At 36.6% G+C, this 23,045-nt stretch overlaps 1 protein-coding gene across 2 annotated transcripts in view; it reads right to left on the bottom strand.

Annotated features, from left to right (window-relative positions):
• The window catches only part of ITGB8 (integrin subunit beta 8), a 47,225-nt gene that overhangs the window by 5,645 nt on the left and 18,535 nt on the right, over positions 1 to 23,045 (bottom strand). For both annotated transcript variants that reach the window (XM_038128071.1, XM_038128072.1), the window contains exons 4-13: positions 20,600 to 20,846; positions 18,673 to 18,838; positions 15,722 to 15,880; positions 10,835 to 10,930; positions 10,651 to 10,740; positions 7,940 to 8,074; positions 4,673 to 5,078; positions 3,341 to 3,566; positions 1,344 to 1,447; positions 50 to 213 (exon numbers count right to left, since the gene is read on the bottom strand). In XM_038128071.1, coding sequence (XP_037983999.1) covers positions 50 to 213; positions 1,344 to 1,447; positions 3,341 to 3,566; positions 4,673 to 5,078; positions 7,940 to 8,074; positions 10,651 to 10,740; positions 10,835 to 10,930; positions 15,722 to 15,880; positions 18,673 to 18,838; positions 20,600 to 20,846 — 1,793 coding nt within the window. The remainder of the gene's footprint in view (positions 1 to 49; positions 214 to 1,343; positions 1,448 to 3,340; positions 3,567 to 4,672; positions 5,079 to 7,939; positions 8,075 to 10,650; positions 10,741 to 10,834; positions 10,931 to 15,721; positions 15,881 to 18,672; positions 18,839 to 20,599; positions 20,847 to 23,045) is intronic.

Here is a 23,045-nt window from a genome sequence, read left to right as displayed (position 1 = left end):
TATATGCAAGAAAAAGATTACTGAAGATGATGGCTCTGAAATCAATTACCTTCTTTGTTGTAGACACTCTGTAATCAGATGAAGATTTAACTTTATTGCTACTCCCCTGCAGAATTATCTGCCTGATGATAAGGACAACAAGCAACCCGATCAGAAAGGTAACTATAAAGATTATGGAAAAGACTCTAAAGTAGTTTCGTCCAGAGAAACAATCTGCAATGAAAGGAAAACACAAGGGTAAAGCCTAATGCACGGAACAGACACATTCCTCTAACACAGGCATATCCACCCCTGCTTAGTAATGCTGCACAAATGTAATACAAGCCTGACAAAAATTATGGGAAAATAAATTAAGGGAAATTAAGAAGACAAGTTGTCATATGCAAGATTTTAAAGTTGGGCATATCAAGAAAGGCAATTCAGATCAAGATCCATAGTAGAAGAACAGTGAAACAATTATTCCTTTAATCTACAGAATTTAGGCTTCATTGTATTGCCCAGCATAAAGTCGCTGTAGACCAGTGAGTTTATAGCTGAAGCAGAGAGGATGAAATATTAAAGATGTTTAGGGCTGAGAGAATTCAATCTTCACAAGACAACAGTGAAGATCACAGGTAAAATTTGAAAGAAAATGTGTTTTATTGAATCCTTGTCCAGTGCTCTCCTCACTGGTAGACTAACACAGTAAGATTTCTTGTATACTAAAGCTATAAAAAAGTATTATCGTTGTAGCACAGTTTATTATAGGATAATTAGTTTTCTCATTGATGAACTGTAATATAAAAAGATTTATAGAAATGTTTAGTGACAAAAGGTAACCATTTACCTGCATTTTAATTGCTGCACGGAGTGATTAAACTTTGTGAGATTTTATTTAAAAAGGTTTTATTCTTCCAGACCTCATAACTGCAGTTTTTTATACTTGAAAGGAACTTTTAAACATTACTGAACTTGAGGTAAGCATTCTACTTTTTCTTTCCTGTTTCTGGTAATGTCAAATACTATAAGCATGGTCAATGTAATAAAACATACAGATGCCATAACAAATTTTTATAAATATTTCTTTAAGCACTGCTCAGGCAGGATTCATCATTATTAGACATGACTTCTCGAGGAGCTGGGAAAACTGAACTTAGCAATGCTTGACAATCTTATTTCCTGTTATTATTTATCTTTTACTTTCCCTAAAGCTATGAATGATTTTTCTCTTTTTCCTGCTTTCTTTCTTTGTTATTGCAATAATGTGATATACTTCTGAAAGACATTCTAACACTGGCAAATTCAATTACTAATTGCAATAGGTTTTAATCTCTTATTAAAATTATCTAGAAAATGCCACTTACCTGAAGTATTATCAATATAATGCAGTAGGTAAGCGCATGAGGTTGTGCACTGGTCAAGTATTACTTGAGATGCATTATTAGAATGATAGCACTGAACACAGTTCCTGTAAAATAAAAATGATAATTAAAAACCTATGTCTTTGTCTGCACTCCCCTTTAAGAGATTGTATCAACAGGCTGACGTATTGCTTGCACATAATGCTTTCCTGTTGTTAGTAAAAACATTGCGAGATTTATTTATTTTTTTCTGAAATGTGATTCCTCTCTCAGCATTTCATCCCTGTCATGCTTCTCAGAACCAACTAGTCAGAAGTTGCAAACTAAAACACGTCTTTGGCTTCAAGCCACCTTCATCCAATCCCTGCTCTGCCTTTTGTGATGCAAGGGTGTAGCTAAGGTCCAGCTTTCTTCAGCTTTCAGCCTCCACTTTCTAGTCTTTCCTTACCTATCAGTCTCATTCAGATGCATGCTGGAATTGAAGGGTAAAGGTAGGTAGAGGAAACACAGCTTTGTCAATAATTTTTGGGTGCTCTGTTAAGACAAAGCCAAGTAAGTCAAGTGGGAGGCAATGCTCTCAGTCTCACCATCTTCACTGTATAGCCCTGAAGGAGACAGATGTCACAAGAGATCTCAAAAATGCCCTAATTAAATTTTTAATGAAGATATGCCATCTGCTGAGTTTATTAAAGGCACAGATTTCACAGTGACTTTGAACAAGTGTAAGCCAGAAAGGTTAACTGCATTTTATCTAGAGAAATCTTAGCAGCAAGCTTTCCAGATGTGGCCAAGCTTGGTTCTCCAGCTTTTTCACCAGATGAGATATGATTGAAATAAATACAGATAAACAATGATTCTCTTTTGAGCAAAGTGACCTTTCCAATGAAAGGCTGATCTTTCACCCTCTGTACCACAGTGAGATGCACATTACATGTGTGATGAGAGGGCTCAGAAGAGCTGTGCCCAAGGAAAGGGCTTCATTCTCATGGCTCTCTGTGCCAGGACCACACAGCGCACCACTGAGAGCCTGGTCTAGCTTGTCCCCTCCTGGGCTTGCTCGATTTTGACCTCCACACTGTCCCTTCCTTTACATGAGTAAGGAAAAATGACACGCTTTAAGACTAGCATGGCAAACACCAAGTGTTTTGAAACTGAGCAATGAAGAATGTTGTTCTCTGGGTAAGACCAGCTCTGCTCTGCTGATCTGCTGCATTGCACTAGGTTATATCATGTGGTTTATTATTCCCTTCTCCCATCAAAGGGTCTCTCCCTCATCCACCCCTCTGCCCTATACCCCCTGGTAGTCTGTCTCCTGGTTGTCCCTCCCCTCACCCGTCCTCAATGGTATCCCATTGGCTGCAAGTCCTCTTCCCCCGCCCCCATTCCCTCGGGTATAAAAGTCCCCAGCAAGAAGGGAACGTCCTCTTTTCTACCTGGGGGTGGTCTCCAGAGTCTGAGGAGTCCCCTCTTAAGTCAATAAACAGAGGACCCTCGTCTCCACGTGGAGAAGAGCGTTTCTCATCTTTTACTTTCGTCCATGTAAGACCGTGTGGGCTGGGGTCCATAGCTAGCCAGAGTGGACCCTCAACAGCCCAACAGACATGGATTTGCACTGATCAATGGCAGTGACAATGCACAAGTACTGCTCTAGCTCACACTGCTTTCTTTCAGCTGAGAAGCACAAGGAGCGTGCAAAAACAGATGTGGAGAATATTATTGGACTTGGTGGCATTCAAAAGTAGAATTTATTTTCTATTTTAAAAAATACAAACTTATGGTTTTATTTCCTACCCAGGAGATCTCACATGAAGAATGGTTAAAATAGATGCTCACACACAATTCTCTTAATTGCCAGTGTGAATCCGTCTACACAGAGAAGTATCAAGTATGGATTGTATCAATTTCCTACAATCTAAATAACTAAGAAATATAAGCAGAAATGTTTCTTCACATTTCAATAATAGGGAGTGAAAAAGTCAAGTCTAGCATAAGAAACATACCAGTTTTCTTCACAGGCTTCGTTACAAGTAGGGCAATATTCACAGAAACGGCCAAAGCTTCTTGGGTCTGTGCACTCACACTTTCCACATACACATTTTCCTCTTCCACTGCAAATTTGGCCCTTTGAATTCAGGCAGTGCTTTGCTGATTGTGATGAGCACTCACAACGATCACCTTCCCAGCCAGCAAAGCATTTGCATTTACCACCTTCACATTCACCATTACCTACAACACAGAGAGTCTGGAGTCATATGCTTCCATGAAAACACAGAAAATAAATTTTAGATAGATACATTTGTATTGCTTGTGCTTTACCTTGAACAGAGCAAATTTAGACCTGAACTTTCTAATTAGTTTTTAAGTCAACAACTTGGACTGAAGTTACTGGCATGATCAATACTGAAGGCTGCTGTTCATTGTTGAGCATAAGTTACTACTATGATATCACCCTAAAACCTTTTACTAAAATTCTGCTCTTTTGCTTTGGACCAAAACAATGGTGATTAGGAATTACACAATGACCAGGAAAATAGTCTTCAGGAAAACTAAACAAACATCTCTTTAGCAAGAAAACATTCCATTCAAATAAACAGCAAAATTCAGTGGAAGAAAGAGTATAAAGTTCATATGCACAGGCCAGGTTCTTTCTTTCCTTTTCATTTTCCATTTCCATTTCCATTTCCATTTCCATTTCCATTTCCATTTCCATTTCCATTTCCATTTCCTTTTTTATTTTTTTTCCTCTTCCCTACCATAAAGTAGACTACAAAGAGAATGAGAATTTCTAACAACTCTGTTTCACTTAGAGTCTTCTTTCTGAAGCAGGCATTCCCTGCAATGTTCATGTTTATACCTGTATTTGGAATCAAGTGCCACCGTATGTCTCACTGGACTGATTTAGGGTGGTAGAGAATCAGAACCTCACCTGGAAGCTATGATCCCTTCCTAATCTCTCAGTATCTCATATTCCCATTATACTGAAATGTATCAACTAACTTCCTGGAATAATGTTATTTTTTGTTTGAGAAATCATATCATTAGTTATTAAGAATTTTGAGATTTAAATATTAAAATAGCTAAACTTTGGAAAAAAAAAATCAATGTATCCCCCAGAAAATGGTGGTGAAATTTAGAAGACAGTATGCCTGTGGTGAAGAGAGCCCAGGGGTGTGGATTCCTAACAGGATGTTCAGGACATTTCCCACACTAATTCTGCACAAACAATTCTAGTTCTCGACAGCCATATATATCATTGTTTTCAGCTGCATCATGTAAAGTAGCCTCAGAAAACAAAACAAACCAAGAAAATACAGACAAACACTGCAACTTACCAGAACATAAGTTTCCCTGGTGATACGGGCAGGAAAAATCATCCATTTCACAGTACTTGCCATACACCTTGCCTAGCTTGCTTTTGTAGCAGAAACATTTTCCATCTATGCAATTTCCTTGACCACTGCAGATGGGTTGGTCCTGGTGTTGCCGGCACTTCTCTGAGGGAAGCGAGTCTCTGTTAAGGCTACAGTTACTGTCACTGCACTGGGACTGTTTGCTGTCAGGAGAAGTTTCATCAGCCCACACTCGTTTGTGCCCTGTGCTGTCTCCATACTGGCAGGCACAGCTTTGCTGCACATTGACAATGGCAGTTTCATTGAAACCAATAGGCTTAAGTATGACATATTTTCTTCCTCCACTTGTATGACATCCTTTCATTGTAACTGATACATTGAAAAGTACCTAAGAAGAAATAAAGACAGATTTACCATTATTATTATTTTCTTGCTTACATTTGCCCAAAATTTTTAACACATAAATAAAACAGAATCTTATATTGTATATAAATGTGCACTAGCTGATAATAGCAAAATACACAGTGGTCACTTGCCAAACATGATATATTAGTAATGATAGGCATCAAAATACAGTTAAAACCCTAACAATAGAGGATTGATAGAAGTCTACTTTTCAAGTTAAGAAAGCATAGTTGCAAAAGACAAGTTTAATACAAATTAAATGCAAATAGAAATATCATCACCATTCTCCTGCTATTATTTAATGTGTATATTCTTTGATATCAGAGGAATTAAGAATTGGGACTAGATTGAGTAAGATAATACACAAAAAAACCCAGAGATACTCTTCATAAAAAGAATCTGTAATGAATGTCCTGCTGCAGAATTGGTCATACACACATAAATCACACAAGTTTTTGGATGGCCCTGGCTACCCCACTTAAACAGAGAAACAGCTCACATGTTAGCACATACTTTTCCCAATTCCATGGACCCAGTGCCTGGCTCCAAGCCATGTCATGGCCATCACCACCATCCTCCAGGTCCTCATCCCAGCAGTGCTCACTACAGCAGCAGCCCCCACGGCTTTTTGTAGTCCTGGAACAGGACTCAGGAGCATTTTGGTGGTTAGGTGATTGCCATACATTTTCTGTCAATCACCCCTAAAAGTTTTAGACAGCTCTGACATGTGTGATACACTAGATATCAATCTTGTATTTTACAATTATTTATTAGCTTTTTTTTGACCACTATGCTTCTGACAGGGTATTCTCTCTAAGGTTTTGAATTTTTTCATCTTCCTGATGTAAAGCAACTTTTTCTCATCTCCTCACAAAAAAAATTTAACAGGAGGAATAAGTGAGAAAGTAACACAAGAGAAGCAAGTACCTTTAATCTTTACTAACAAAAAATAGATTCCCAAATAAAAAAGGAGAAACCCCGAGAAACTGATTACATATGAGGCTGAAACTGCCCACAAATACTGAGGCCATTCATCTCTCATCACTGTCTCTCCCTCCCGCTGCGCCCCCACACGAGAACAACCCAGCCCTTGGGGACAATGGTGGCTTTGTGGCAAGTGGGGCTGCGGCTGCCTACACGGACAACAGAAGAAGAATGCTGCGCAGAAACATGCACTTAATGTCATATTGAGGGGGCACACAGGCTTTGTCTCGCCCTTTGCTTTTCTTCTTATTTCTCAAATGTGCCACTACACACATAACCCCTCAGTAGCCCACACTCTCCATGCACTGAGATTTCTTCCCTTGGGTTTCAGGGCAGAAGTATGGCTATAGAGAAATTGATTCATACAACAGGTGCATATCACACAGGGGGGACAGGCTGCAGCTAAGGAATGTGCTTTTTATTTGACACAGAACCCTGCCAGAAAACATCATCTTCATGTACAAAACAGTACTAGAAGAATAGCAGGGAAATGGGAGGGAAGGGAAAATCATGTCATGCATATAAGTTGTGAATTTTGATTCTGAACACAGCAGCAGATAGACTGAACCTGCGGTGACAAAATAATTACAACACCATGACACTTGCTAATAGCCAAAGTTAGTTTTGCACCCTGAAGAGGCCACAGGATTCTTCCAGAATTTAATCCACTTTATGTTTTGGTAAGGAAAGGAAGGAAGAAGGATTAGACAATGAAAGGAATGTGAGAATTAAGGAAAAGCATTTTGTCTGTAAACAAATACTGAAAGAAGGGTTTATGGTTAAAATAAATTAGTCTCTTAAGGATGGCTCATTTTCAACAGCCGTAGAGGTTTAGGACCACATGCAATCTTTTACAATCAACTGGCTTGGCTTTTTATTAAAAAGAAACAGATATAAATATTTTTCTTTTCATTAAACAGAACAAATTCCAGTCCTGTTTCTTATGACATGCCCAGGGACCAACAGCGGGGAAAAGATGCATCAAGAATAAAACCAGCAAATCTCCCATAAACTGTAGAAGCTACAACTGGCAGCATGCAGACAAAATTCAGAAGAGTGTAAAATACATTCAAATTTACATTACAATTCACACATTTAATTTGTTTTGCTATTTCTACACAGACACAAGCTATTTCTCACACTAGCTGAGACATATGTACATGTTAAGCAGGAAAGAACTCCTTGACCCTGCTCTCTAGAAACACAGACTTCTTCCTGGCAAGCAAAAAGAATTACTCCAGTAGTCCAAGCAATTAAATAAATATATCAAGGCACAGAGAGGTTTTTCTGGGAAGAAAACCATGTTCTTTACCTCATCCAGACATCTTCCCCTGCATTTTCATGGTGCATGATGCTGTTTCATTCAGTAAGTGCCATCAATTCAAATGGGAATAAATTATTTTATTAATTTGATTTATAAAATAAACTAATTATCCACAACCCTGATTGTGCAGGAAGACTACTAAAGCAGGAAGAGAGAAAGGTGACATCTAGTACAGTCCCAAGGAACACAAATTCCAGTGATTTTTTTCCACTGGGTGATTATCTTTCAACCTCTTTACGTACAGATTTCATCACAATGAATGTGGTGGTTGTGCCCAGTGGAGGACAAAGAAGGAAAGTTTTAATGGACGTTAGCTTTCAGGAAAAGCTTTGAGCCTTAGTTCCACAGGATTAGTGAGAATTAAAATAAGATTCAGGAAAAATAAACCCAGAGAATAATAGAGAGCCTGTGATCATTAATCACATAAATCCATTTTCAGTTTAAGTAAATCCCTAGAAGATTTCACACCATTGAAACCCAACCAGACAGAAAAATAAGTATTCCAGTTCCTTGAAGAATGAGAACTATCAACATACTTCTTTATTATATCCCACATTTTTACATCCTTCCATGCCAGTTTTTTTACTTCCATCAGGACAGATCGCAGTGATATTGAAATGAAGACCTTGGATCTGGTTATCCACTTGAATTTTCACTTCAGAGATTAGTTTCTGTAACCAGAAAACAAGTTTTAATTGCACTGCATCTCAAAATATAATGTATATTAGTGACTAACACCAAGTATGGTTCCTATGTCTGACTAAAAATGAAGAAAGCTCGTCTGTCTGAATAAAGGAATGAATTAAAGCTTTGTTTCCTATGTAGAGACCCAATTACATTCCAAATATACACAACCAGTGAACTGGTAATTCTGATAAAGAGGATTAGGTTTTCCAGATAAAAATATTTTCAGCTTTGCTAACATGGTTTTGAGACTGCATTTTTCACGATTTGAAAATCTATTCCAACAACCATGTGCAACAAAAACTGCTCATTGTTTGAGTCTACGCTGACTTTAGGCCTCACACCTAAAATACAAGAGTAAACAAACATACAACCACTGTTATCCAGCAGAAAAGTTTCCTAATTGACTTGACAGTTTAAAAACTTCTGGTATTTTGCATTTGTCTTAGAAAATTTTTCTCTGAACAAACCTTAGGTTGACCTAAAGACCATTTGGATTATTCTTACTGATTTTTCTGGGTCAACTAAGACTATAAAAGCCAACAATTGGCCGATTTTGCAATAAAAAATAATGAAAAAGCAACTACTTTGTAACTTGTATTCACTACATGACCTAAAATCCTGCTTCCTTCAAAGAAGAAATACTTCTTGACGGTTTAAAAACTTATTAAAGCTCTGTACAAATTTATAAGCTAAAAATTGCACAGAAGGATTTTTAAAATTCCTGTCATATTACTATTAAAAATGAGTTTAGTGGGATATTTTTACTGCTACAAATGGAAACGCAATTATATGAATCCTAACACATGTTTATCTTAGTAACTTTTTAAAATTAGTGACTCATCCTTGGCTTTTTAGCCAGGGATTTTCAGCCAGGGTTTTCCATAGCTAAGCCTAAGGTTTCCCTGCCTGGAACAAGAGTGAAAGAGGCCCACTGTCACTGAATATCAACACTAAATTTATTTTCTTATCTAATTCCTTTTTTTCCTAGAATGCAACACATTCAAGACCTGTTCACCACGTGTTTATATAGTAAAAAGCCCCTAAAACTATGATGAAAAACTCAAATTGTGAAATCCAGTTAAGGTTAGGATGGGAAGAAAGTGTCTAAAAAATGAAAATAAAGCTAAAGCAAACTGGGGGTGGCTGGACCAGGAAAGTCCCACTGAATCTTGTATTGAACAAAGTAATTGCTTCATAAAATTTCATTTCCTCCCCTTGAATGTTTGCCCTGCACTGGATAAGAAGTGTGTTTCAATTTAAGAAGGACAGTGTAAAACTGTCATAAAAAAGGACTATAATTTTCAAAATTCTGTGCCAGCAACTTCTTGCAAACCTCCATATTCAAAATGAGATCTCTTGATTTCATAAGAGGAAGTAAAATGCCAGTGAGAACTTCTCTGCAATTTGACTACCCCTAAACTCCTCTGCTTTTGAATGTGTTTGCCTTTTTCCCAGTGTCTCAAACATGACAGTGAGAAAAGTGTATGCAAAAGCACTCTATGAATAGGGAACAGACACGGTGGCTGGGTCTTCATTATAGCAAATTTGCTGTAAGCAAGTTGCTTGATTCTGTAGTTAAGCAAGTAAAATGGATCATTTCAGCCTCCCAGATCTAACTAATTAAAAGAAAAAAAAAAAAAAAAGATACATGTGGATACCTTGCATATACTTTTGTAGCTGAGTTCTTTCTGAAACTGAATGTTTGTGTGTAACTGCACAACTTAACCGCATTCAACCATGCAACCCATCACATTCATTTAGATGCTGCTCTATGGGCTCCCCATGCTCTGGTACCTCAAATGTCTATTTCTTGGCTTGACTATCAAAGCTGTTTACACCCTCTTTCCTTCACTAACAACATGCCTGTTTCATTTCCAAACTGCCATTCTGTGTCAATCATGTGTGGAAAATGACTTAATGGTATTTCCCATACTTTCTCTTTCCCAGACTATTATGTTCAATTGATGACTCCAAGCAAGAGTTTACAAAGCCATTTCCATTTTTCTCTCCCAAATCCCTATCAAAACTCTTCACTTCCATGCCTCAAACCTCCAAGTCATTACTCTGCTTTTTACAGTATAGGTACTGCTTTTCACGATATCCACTGTTCTCAAACTACTGCCTTGTAAATTCCCAAGTCTTGTTTGTTTTCTAAAAATTATACTGCAAAACTCTCCAGATATTGCATTGGGCTTTTTCTCTGAATTTATATGGTGCCTAGACAGTTGTGTCTGCTCTGTAACTAAAGATCTGAGTTGCCAAAATTCAAATAAATTGTCTTTTGAAGTGACATAGCAACAGGTACAGAGAACCAAACACAAATTTAGAAGCATCCTTAGAAATTAAAAATCAGTAGCTCTTGGCTTTGAGACCCTGAGAGCCTGGGACTTTTAGAGCTATCAAAAGATAGTATCACGTATCCATCTGGTCATTAGGAAAAGTAGGGAATGTATCCTTGTGGACTTCAGATAGAAGACCAGATTCTGGAAATTCAAGCTTCAGGCTATGAAAGATGAAAAATGTACAAATATTACATCGAACATTGTCACTCTTATCATACCTGATAGGCTTCTACCACCAAATCATTGAGATTAGCTGCTTGTGATTCTATTTGTCTTGCAACAGTACCAGGCAAGAGAGGTAATAGATCCTATGAAAAAGACAATAATTTATGCACAGTTTTAATTTTAAGTATAAATATTGTGTCTTCAGAATTGAAAAAAGAAATCAGGTTTCTAACCTACTTTATACCAATGAAACTGGCTTCCTTGAACGGCAAAAATAACATTGATGTTATTGTCAATCAATTTTTCAGAGAGCTGCCCAAGAGATGGATGCTCCTGCAAAATACAACAGGAAAGAGAAGATTGCAGATTAGTAGGAAAAAATCTTGATCTTGTATTTCATATATAACACATTACAGATTTCCAGATCAATCAAATTGGATTGATTCAATCCAATTGTAACTCCTAAATGTACAGAGAATGGTAGACTGACATCAAAACCAGGATGGGGCTGTCCCTATAAACAATAAAAAAAATCATCAGGGCATCAGCCAGGATGTTGATCTGCTGCACAGTGGGAGGACCAACTCTACAGTACTATTTTGTTGGTCTGAGTCTTATGCCTAAAGAAATATGGACAGGATGTGGTCCCTGGTCCATCTACAAGAACAGGGAATGATAGGGGGGTTCTTGTGCAAAAGTCAGGGAGAAAGTACGACATGAAGCACAGTGATGAGGTCTGCTTTTGGGAACAGCAAGAAGGGTAATTAAAAATGTTTGATTCTCAAATATGTATTTTGGCTTCAAATGCAGCCACTGGATCAGGTTCTGGCAATGTCAGTATTCTGTGCTTATCTCACAGCTTTCTCCTCCGCGTGTTCAAGACCTACCTAAGGACTGATGACTCCAGTCCTCACCATGATGACCTGCTAACCTTTTCTTAACCACACCTATGCTTGAAGAAGACGGCATGAGTTTCACAGCTTGCCTCAGTGATGCATTGTTCTATTTGGTGGAGTACCTATGACAGCATGTCCTGTGCCAATGAGCTGCTCTTCTACACTTCTCATTGAGAGATCTGACATGGATTTGAGAACAAGACCTGTGTTGCTATCTCTTCATCCAAGATCTGGGGAAGTTCAAGGGTGTCTGTGTGGTCCCAATGGGCTTTGTACGCCTGGGTTATGTGAGATCCCTTCAGATCCAGTACTCCAAACCAAACTGTATCTGAAAATCACCACTTATTAACCAGCCTTAAGTGAATACTTCTCAAGAAGTAAATTCAACACTTAAAATTCATGACTAAAAAGAAAGAAGTGATTGGGGTCTTGGCCTGTAATTCCACTTAAAGAGATTTCATCTGGACACCTCCACTTATGTTAGGTACTTCAACCTTTATTCCCTACATGCTTTTGTTATCTTTATTTTCCTGTGGTTTTTTTTCACCATCTGCCCTATGTTGTCTCTCTCTTGCACAAACACAGTCTGTTACCCTGAACAATTTATTTCTCCTCAGATTGTCCCTTGTTACTTAAGGCACCCTGCAAGTCAACAACTCTTCTAGCAATAATCTGAGTAGCAAGACAACTGAGACTAAGAGAATCTTATGCAAGAGAGCAAAATCCATTTTCCGTCATATTGCACCATTATAAAGAGCCTGTGTAATGTACAGAGAGAACAAAAGAGTTTCTTGGTGCAGTTTGGTATTGGCCAGGGTACATTCCTCTCTCAACGTTTCAACGCTTTGGTAAAAGATTATGTTCCTTAAGATAACTGATGAAAGGTAGATTACACAGTATCAAACAGGCCTTCTTACAGCTCCAGCTGGAGAGAGTAGCCTACCACAAAGTGCTAAGCCCTCCTTCCTTCTCCATGGCACAGAGCACAGTGGTGGGGCCTCCACTGTACTGCACAACCCTACAGGCCATGTGCAATTGGCTGGCAGATCACAGACACACCAAGTGGTCCCAGGACACAAGTGAAGCCAGATGTTCTGCAAACTCCTCCTGCACCATAAATGTAGGAATGACAGGGGCAATACCAAGACATCATGAGATGGTGGCAAAATAAGTCAGTCCTCTTGCTTAGCACGTGATCCTAGATCTTTTTGAATTCCAGCAGAATGGCTCCTCAGCAACTCTGCAGCTACTAGCTTAACTCTGGAATCAGGAGTATCAGAAATAGCTTTCTAAGCCTTCATAAAACAAAAACTTACTCAGATGGAGCTTACTGAATTCAAGAGATGACACCCATAGACATGCAAGGGCTGCAGGGACAGGACCCCCAGACGACCTCTGCTCACAAAGAAGGCTGAACTTCCATGTACTTGTCATCAACTACTCTCTAGAGTGTCCAGCTTCTTATTTATTTTTATTAGAATTGAGTTAAAAAAACAAAACCCAAAACCAAACAAAACCTAAAGCATCAACAGACGCACACTAGCTTTTTAATTTTAAGCATGTAAAGAGATGACATAAGATACCAGTGGTCACTCATGAAGCCTCACTTTGCTTGCTATGAAAACCTTCCTGTACTTTATGTGTTTTCATCTTATCTCTTTCCACTAGTGCTCAGGTAAATGTACTTTAATTTTAGATCATCTTTCTTGTTTCAATTGCATCATTAATTTTATTATTTTAACTTACTTGGTTAAGCTGAGAAGGTAACTAATACAAATGTTAAGTATTTCAGAAATGGAGTTAACCAAGCACAGATCTAAATATGAGACTAGATTTCTTTCCTGTCATGCATTTTTTTTTTTGCTGACCTTTCTGTGACTGCTTAGCAGAAATTAAAAAGAAACATGCAGAAAAAGGTCTAAATGGAAATATTTCTGATGTAAAGGCTAAGCTTATTCAAATAAATAAAGCAAAGTCCTCTAAACTGGCACAAGTAAGAAATAAAAATATGCCAAAATACAATCTTCTCATGACTACCCAAAGCTAAGAATCAAAGCAGGAAAACAATGTAATCGCAGAAGTCTTTAATTTAGCACAGCCAAACAAAACTGTATTGATATAAAGAAAACCCCAAAAATATGTTTCATATTGTTTTCTAAAAGACTGACAGACTTTCATGATATTTCATTTAAATATCAAATAGTTATCCCAGCCCCCTGATTTCACTCATTCATTTGAAGGTGGATATCTATGAATAAAATAATCACATGTACCATGGATGAGACAAAAAAAAGCAAGAAGCCAGCACACTTTCCCTTACAGACACTATTGTGTTGTCATCAAATCTGCTCCAGAAAATGCAATTCCTAGTACTAAGTTTATGCCTACTGTTAACATGTGGGCATGCAAAAATTAGCACATATTGAAAAAAAAAAAAAAGTAAAAAAGGGTGAGCAGCCAGAAAACACATGGATTTAAATGTGCCACCACAGATCTAAGCATTTTTCAAGGTCATTTCATTTGGGTGGCTAAAAAAAACAATTTCAAAAATGCATTAGTAGTAGTCATCATGGAGATTTTGTTTGCCATATGGGACAGTAAAATTATGATCTATCGAACCAGAATACAAAATATCAGTTGAAACACCTTTTTTTTTTTTCAGTCAGCCATCTATTCAGTCTATCATAGCTGCATAGAAATATATTAATTAATTTTGTCCATATTTTCCATTGGTGAGTTTCTCCCGTTGCAACAGAAGTTAATTCCCAAAGTTGGACAGAAAATAAATACATTTTGTTGTTGTTTTTTTTTCCTGAAACAGACAATATCTTTATTATCAAAGGAATCCTGAACACCAAAAAATATTTGTACCGTTAGCAATTATTTAATAAGCAGAGCAAACATTTTCTGATTTATAGCACTGCATCTAAGAAAACCAAAAAGAAAGAAAAACAGAGAATGTTCTGCTTTGGGAAAGAAAAGTTTCAGGATTATTTGCTCTAAGTAGAATAAACTGAATAGACTGATTAGAATGGAAAAAAAAAAAAAAAAGCGACATCTGTGAGGAAATATCCAAGAGGTGACAGAGGGAGTATATGAATGCAAGAACGTCAGATAAACGGAAATCTAAATAACCTTCCTGTTAGCACACACTGATCTCCCTCCTCCGCTCAGCAAGGTCCCAAACACTCACTGCTTCCCAGAAACCTCCTGTATTTCATGGTAACACAACAGCCAGCAGCCTCTTCCTGCTGCTCCACCATCCTTGTAAGTAACATTGCCAGGATTACATTCAGGTCTAACCTCACTTACACAAGCCTCACTGACTTCACTTGCCTGTTGCTGGCTCTGGCTAAACACAGGCTGTACGCTTTAACTAAGGGCAGCCAGCACTGAGAACAAAACTTCAATGTGCTCTAATTGTACCACAGCTCATACTTCTGCTTTCTGGGGATTACATCGCAGTTAAGCAGGGATTCATGTTTCTTAAATAAACAATTCATATTTATTTAAGAAAATACTCAAAACAGTTGAAACCTGTAATTCTTAGGAAAAAAATTTCTTTCTTCAGTCACTTATGACTACTTTATCTATTATTGAAGAAAATATTTTGAAAGCTAAAAAAAATATGTTGAAGGCATCTTACTTTGCTGCATTTGCTGCAGATTTGCTGCAACTTTCCGCAGAGGTTCGTATTACCACACATTGGCTTCCTGCTGTGAAATCTGAATGCATTTAATGCTAGTCCATCCATTGAGGTAGCTCATTGCTGTTGTATGCCTCTGGTTTACTCTCACCAAGCCTTTCAACCAACACTCCTGTGCATCCTCTGACCATAAACCATAGCCACTACCTTTGTCTTGTGAGCACAATTGTTCGACCCCTCCATATCATAAGTTTCTACTTGTGCAAAATATCACACCACACACTTCTTATATTTTATACAAAATGTGTGATTTTTAGGAGATGCAAATAAATGCCCACACCAAAACACAACATATCCTTCTTTGTTGTGTACTGTTTTTTTCAGACTCCAAAATACTTTAGTCCACTCAAAAAGAACGACAATATGCCAGGTGACCAATTCTTCATTTCACAACTTGCCTACCTAGAAAAATATTATTCTAATAACTGAAATAAAAGCAATGCTTTGAGAGCAGTCTAAGAAACTCCTTTAAACAGTTTTGCACAGCCTCTCTGAAGGCAAAAAACATGACATATACCTTACCATACTCGTAGCTTTGATGTACACATTATCTTTCAAGTGACAGTTTCCATCATGGGGAATTACAATTCCTGCTAATTTACTGTCAAGGGCCAGATGGGAAGTTTGATCTGTCATCACAAGAAGCAGTCGCTTTGCTTCTTTACGCCATCCAATATGGCTCTACAAAGAAAACAAAATTAGGTGTAAGAAAGCAAGAGCTACCTATTTTCTAAAGTAATCAACAACAAAATGAAAAATTAACATGAAAGACCACTTTCAGATATTACACTGCCTGGCAGCATTGCATTTAGACCAGGCTATTTAAAGCATTTTGTGTGGAAATAGACATAATGTACTACATCTGAAAACTACCAATTTATTTGCTTTTCTCCATTTACCATTTTATTTGCTTTTTAAAGAACAATGTCCCACTATACATGCCAGTTATGCTTTATATAGTGGGCTTGACAACAGCTGCCACATTGGGTATGTCGTTATTAAGTAGAAATACAAAGCCCATAGTTTGCAAAATCCTCTGGGGTCCTAGGAAGCATTACAACCAGTCAATATGCATTCATCCATATTGATACTTGGCACTCTGTTCTATTTTTACTTTGATTTATATTCTCATCACTCTATAATTTCCTTTTCCTACACAATTTCCTGGAAAGTGCATTAGTATGCAATCACAAATCAATAAACTAAAGTTTGAAGGCCTTAATGCAATTAGAAATTGAGAAATTCCTTATTAAGCAGCAAAATGCTACATTTATTCACCATCTTAGGGGATTGATAGCTAAGTGGCAGACTCAAGGGTGAATTGAATGCCTTTCAGGAATTTGGTGATGTGAAGGAGACAGCAGGGTAAGCTTACACCTAAATCGATTTAGATGCCAAATTGTATTTTCAAAACATTTATCTCCCCGATTATAATCAAATTTCTGAGGCACGCAGGAAACACATCATATGCTTTTTCATTATTTCCTCTCTTGCTTATTCTATCTACTTTTTCACTGATTCCATTTTATCTCCTTCTTATGATACAGAATCTCTATGATTCTCATGTGAAACATGTACCTGCAATACAGTCCATGTACTCAGCCACGCTTTGCGACTTACTCTCTGCCTTCCTTTCTTCATGGAGAGGAATTTAGCTCCCTTCTCAGGCTCACTCTCTACTATCTCTGAATGGGGATTAAATATCTCAAGCAAGCAAGAATAACAAGTACAGAGGGGTGTCATGTCTTTTCCAACTTATACTTTAGGCATCAGTCTCCCTAGGACACTCCTAGACAGCATCCCTCTAAAGAAGGAGTATTTTAAGTTTTATTTGTAAACATGATTTGTCTTTAATCATAACAAATTTTCCTCCAGCACTGTAAAAACCTCTTCTCCTGAGACTCCATCATTTGACTTTGTCACCTTGAGACTTGTTTAGCTTTAGGTAATCCTGTGAGGAGTAGGGGGTTGGACACAATGGTCCTTATGGGTCCCTTCTGACTTCAGGTGTTCTGTGATTCTATGATTCCTACCTACATATTTCACAGCAATCTAAATTTTAAAGTAGCTCCATGTCCTAACCTGCTACCTCTTGCAACTATGATGTATTGGTTAAAGCAAGATGGAGCAAGTTATAAAGGTCTATTATGGCAAAATGAGTGCACATTAATATAATTTATAGTTCATGATGGTCATTATGAATTGCACATTCTTCCCATCCATTTCAGTTCACAATTCACTTACCAGGAAAGCCTCCACATTCTCATGAATGTTTCCATTCTATTGTTCTTGGAAGCATATATTATTCTAGAACTCACATGTCATAAGTGTGGAATGTGCCCAATGAGAAACACTGAATTTTTAGGAATTTTTCCAAAGTTCCAGAATAATTTTTTTGTAACAGCTTCAATCACAGTGTTTATGAAGCATGGTTTTTACTTACCTGCTAATCAAAATTTGAAAATAAAATTGGACCAAACAATCTATTTTTAGCATAGTTTGGATTACTTTTTGTTCTTGAGATATTGTACTGTGCAGAAAAATAGTGTGAAGCTGGACAAGATAAAACAATTGTCCTGACATCATTCTAACAGATGAGAAACATGCCAAGCCTGTGATTTGAATGGGAGTTGAATATTTTATAGAGCATTACCAAACCCATGAATCAGCCAAATCAGCCAAATTTCAAGGTTTGTATTGCATTAACATGCATAAGAAAAACAACAACCAAAAATAGCTCTCTACAGCAAAATAAACTCTCTTTATCTTATATGCTTACATATTGAGACTTATCGATGCATATCTTTTCTATCCTTTTCTGCATGGGAGAGACTGTGATGACATTTTATCAATATGCAAAAGTTAATTTTTAGTTGATTTGCACTGTTTTAAAATTTGAAATCTTTAAAACTGGGAACATAGAAGTTCTTCTGTTTTCTTTATCTACACAAACAGATACGTAAAACATCTCATTCAATTTTCAAGTTCTTAAGGAGAAGAAATGTCAAATGGTATGTTTTCATTGAGGAACACAAGCAGTGCTTTAATGATTTTTTAAACTAATTATGTAATTGACTGAAATTAATACATTTGTCTGTTCAAACAAGAAGAAGTTGCTTTCATCATCCATTCTATGTTGGTTAGGCTGGTTAAAGCCAGAAAGCAGAAATTGAACATCCATAACCAATACTGAAACATGTCCCTCATGCTCTCCTTTTTCAGTTTCAATTGGAAATTTTTACTTAAGGGGGAAACAATGGAAAAGGAAGAAAAAATTTTAGTGTTATCAGGCATTTTGAATTCAGGAACACTGACCACCAGTTTATCTCTCTCTCTCTCTCTCTCTCTCTCTCTCTTTCTCTCTCTCTCTCTCTCTATATATATATATATCTATATATCTATATATATCTATATATATCTATATATATCTTTACTTTTTTGTTTACGTTTTTGTAAATAAGCTCCTTCCTTACCTGGCACACAGCTGCTTGGAGCATCGCATCAAAACCCCCTTCAGGTGTATCAATATTCCCAGATATTTTTTGTTTATTCACTGCATTTCTGAATTCCGCTATATTTTCAGTCAGGGATAGCACATGAATATAACCATGAGGAGGCATACAATCTAAATTGTAATCACTGTACAAAAACAAAACAAATCAAAAGCCTTATTTTTCCTTTGAAATATATGAAAATATTGAATCCCCATTAACCCATAAAATCCTGATATTAATGAGGATGTAGGTAGCACAGAATAAGAAACACAGAAAAAAAGATCAATCCCATGTGAAATTAAGTTCAGTGGGAAGTAGTTATAATTAACTACAAAAGAATTTATATTATCTTGTATTTTATGGAATTGTAAATATAATAACTTAGTTAATATGTTAACAGTATATAAGTAGTATTTAATACAGAACAAAATATGCAACAAGAGGGATGGTATGATCTCAGGGAGTATGTAAAACCTTTTGGAATATCTACAGTGTGGTAGAGCTTTGCTTTTCATTATGGTGAGAAAGAACTATCATACTGTAACAGTAAGATCTTTTAGTAGGTTGCTACACAGGCTACTGAACTATAACGAAATCGAAGTTCCTATATTCACTAGTGTTACATAACTGTACACAAAATCAATATTGATATTAATAATAATTACCTCATCAAATAGATGAGAAAATCCATTTTCAGTAACATCATAGCAAATGACACTTTCTCAAATTATGCATAAGGGAGAAAGTCTGATTTTTATTGTAGGTAAGCTAGTGAAGCAGCACTTATACAGGTCATTGACCTGGGACCCATTCACAGCTGTGATTAATGGCACAAGTTGAAGTGCTCATCCATTTCAGAGATGCTGAGCAGCTTTCATCTCTTAACTTCTACTGCATCCAGACTGTAACCTGCTCTCCTCCAAATCAAGGTACAGTCAAAGAAGAGAAACTGGCATTGAAAGGATTAATACCTCTGCAGATGTCTCCTCTTAGGCGAAATACATCGTGACCTAGAAATGCTCATCAATATTCACTCACTATTTATAGATGGTCTAGATGACTGCTTTATCCATAGATAGTCACATCTCTAGAATGAATTCCACCACTAGGAACCAATTCAAAACCCACTGAAATCACAAAGTATACTTAGGGACTTTACAGAACTTGGGATCAGCTTCCCAGGAAAGGCAAGCAAGAAAGTAGGAAGAATTAATATTCACTTTTCCAACTGCTATCATTTATACAGCTCTGAATTTTTTCTGTATAATCTTGTTCTCCAAGGAGTTTTGGAAGTGATCCCTCACTTTATATAAGTGTTGAACCCAAGGTATATAAGGCATGGCTTGAACAAAGAAATGCAGGCCAGAACATCTTTTGTATTTAAAAGAGGAGCTCCTTCACCTTCGAACTGTAGAAGTAGATCAGAGAATCGCTTATGTTCATTAAATATGACGAAAGAAACCACATCATGTTGACAAAAGTAGAATTTTCACAAAAGAGTTAATGAATACATGACCACATGCTAGGAAGTACCTAGATCATAAAGTAAAAACTTTGTGATGAATCTAGGTAACACTTCCAAAATAAGGAAAACCACAATAGTTGAATTTAAAATGAAATACAAAATATAGCCAAAGCAGCATGGGTTTTGGCTTGTTTTGCTAAAGATTATACAGCACATTTTTTCTGATACAGAAACAGTTTTTCTGAAATCATTCACCAGGTATTTCAGAAGTAATTGCTGTAAAACAATTTGCAGCATTTTCTTAGGAACTTTGTCAAAGAACCACGGTAAAAGGAAACAATGATAAATTCGGAAGAATTTTAAAAATAAATATGTATAATGCATATTTCTGTCATTACATACACGTCTGAGTGCTACGGTAAATGTAAAAAGACTACATACCTGCACTGGTTATGGATTCTACCTGGATGAATGCTAATATAGGGTGATACAGTTTTATCCACATAGGATCCAAATCCAAGTCGAAAATCAAGAGAAATATTCTCCATCTTTTTAGATAAAGCAAATCCAACGGAATTTAACTTTTCTATATTGTTGTGCATAGAGGCTGAGACATCAACTAAATAGTAAAGATCCACAGGGTATTTCTCTAAAGGACGAACTTTTAACATAAAGTTTGCTTCACTTCCTGATTAAAAAAAAGAAACAAATACGTTTGTTTACTATTTTTGAATGAACATGCTTAAAAATACATTTATTTTTGTAGCAACCTCAGCACAAAGTTGTTTGTGTCAGCAAAGAGAAAAACAAACAAACAAGAAAATCTCCCTAGAGTAAATGAAACCTCGAAGAGGCATTCAAATATAAGCCATAAAGAGCTGTTTTGTAGAACATCTTGGGTTTTTTTTTTTTCTTGCAGGAGCACTGTGCAATTTATTGTAAAAATCTGACTTCTCTCCATTTTGTTTTAAATTCATGGTTATGCAATCCCTTTGGCATTATAACAAAAAGCAGTTGTGGCTCACAAAGGACACAGATCTGCATACAAATTGGGGTCAGTCACTTCAAGGTTGTCACTTCAAAGTATGTAAATGTATCCTGCAAAGACTTTGTCATATGACAGAATCTAAAACCACGTACACACCACAAGGACAGCACAGCCTCAAAAACTCATATAAATAATGATACAAGTTTATCCCAAACTGCTTCCAAAGATTTGATGAGAAAACTCTGTGGTATCAAAATATATACATTTTTTTAAAATGTTTGAACATAAACAAATTTCCGTCTTTTGGCATATACAAAATAGAACTCTTATTTCAAGAGGATAGATGTTAATGCTTTGGAAACTGCTAAAACTAGTCCTAACAGTTTTGCTTGTCTAATATTCTGTAATGTCAGCAAAATGACTGAAGTGATTTGTATGGGCAGAGTGGGTACAGGAATGCACAGTTTCAAATTAGCCATCATTTGATGTCATCCAAAGTGTGAGCTCACAGCAGAAATGAGTTCAGGATCTTCATGTGATGAGTGGAGAATCTAATCCAGTATTGTGCAATGAAGAACAGGAGGAAGGAATATGTTATAGAGGAACTATGCAGGTTTTCAATAAAAACTATCAAAAGGTCCATCCAGTACAGAGATCTGACTCAGAAAATTTAAATATGCAAAGTACTTTCTTCAAATGGTCTTTGAACACAATCCATCTGAAAATGTCAGGATTTGTCTGTATTAGGTCTTGCATGAGGAAAACAATTTCAGTGTGCTGTAATTTATGTTTCCTCTTTGCCAATGTAAATTGAATTACTTTTTGTAAACAACCCATGCAGGTCTCCAGTTTGCATATAGTGAGATACTGAGTGCAGCTTTTATTTTTTTCCCACAAAAATCCTAAATGATGAGTATATGTAAACAGTGACAAAACCCCCCAGCATCAAAACAAAAGCATTTTTGTCTACGTGATTATATTGTATCAAATGTCTGTTTTTTTTTGAGGAAAAACTACAGTGGTATATCTGTGTGTTTCCCTGAGGTGGAAAATATGGGCAAGATATTTATATATAAAAAGCTTTTCTTTTGGAGTCCTTGAAATTTCACTCTTCTGCCTCCCTGATGCAAAAACTTCCACAAAGCATAAGGAACGCCAAACTTAATTTCATTATTTACTGAAAAAAAGGTTAATGAAATCAAATTTGAGAAAGCTTTTTTCCTATGAATCCAGTATGCCTTTGGAAATAAATGTGATCACAGTGCTTAGAGGCATCTCAGTTGTTGAAACCATTTCTCAAAGCAGAGATCAGTCACTTCTTTGGAGGAGAGTGAGGAAAGGAGAAGTGCTGATGTTACCTTGACTATTTTATTATTAAAAAGAGTGAAAACTAGAGATCCTTTGTGCTTTACACTCATGCAGATCCTTTCTTTTTCCCTTATAATTGACAGAAATTTATCATTTCTACAGTGAAGATCAGCAAAATACGTCTCCTAAACATTTAATGTTTTCCTGACAAAGATTGATCCCTCTCATATGTTTCTTTCTCCAATTATTCTTTGCAAAAGAAAGAAATAAATTAAATTTTATTGAGTGAAAGATAACCCTGCCTCCCTTTATATCACCTTCACTTCTGCTGTTGGCTACAGCTTTTTTAGAGACAGAGAATAAACACTGATTTAACTAGACTTGAGCTGAGGGCAAATGGAGATATACTAGTTATAAAAAAATTCAGTCAGTGAACACCTAAGTCTTCTTTAGGAATGTAATCTTTTCTTATATTATGGTATTGTTATTTTCTAGTTGTCTAGTCAAGGCACTTGAAAGTAAAGAAATAACCAAGAAGTTTATAAAATTATGAATTTAGGGATTATAACTCTATTTTCTTTCAGAAGAAAT

This window comes from Motacilla alba, chromosome 2 (assembly GCF_015832195.1).
Source record: "Motacilla alba alba isolate MOTALB_02 chromosome 2, Motacilla_alba_V1.0_pri, whole genome shotgun sequence".
Taxonomy (NCBI): Eukaryota; Metazoa; Chordata; class Aves; order Passeriformes; family Motacillidae; genus Motacilla; species Motacilla alba.
This window is presented reverse-complemented; position numbering and strand designations above follow the sequence as displayed.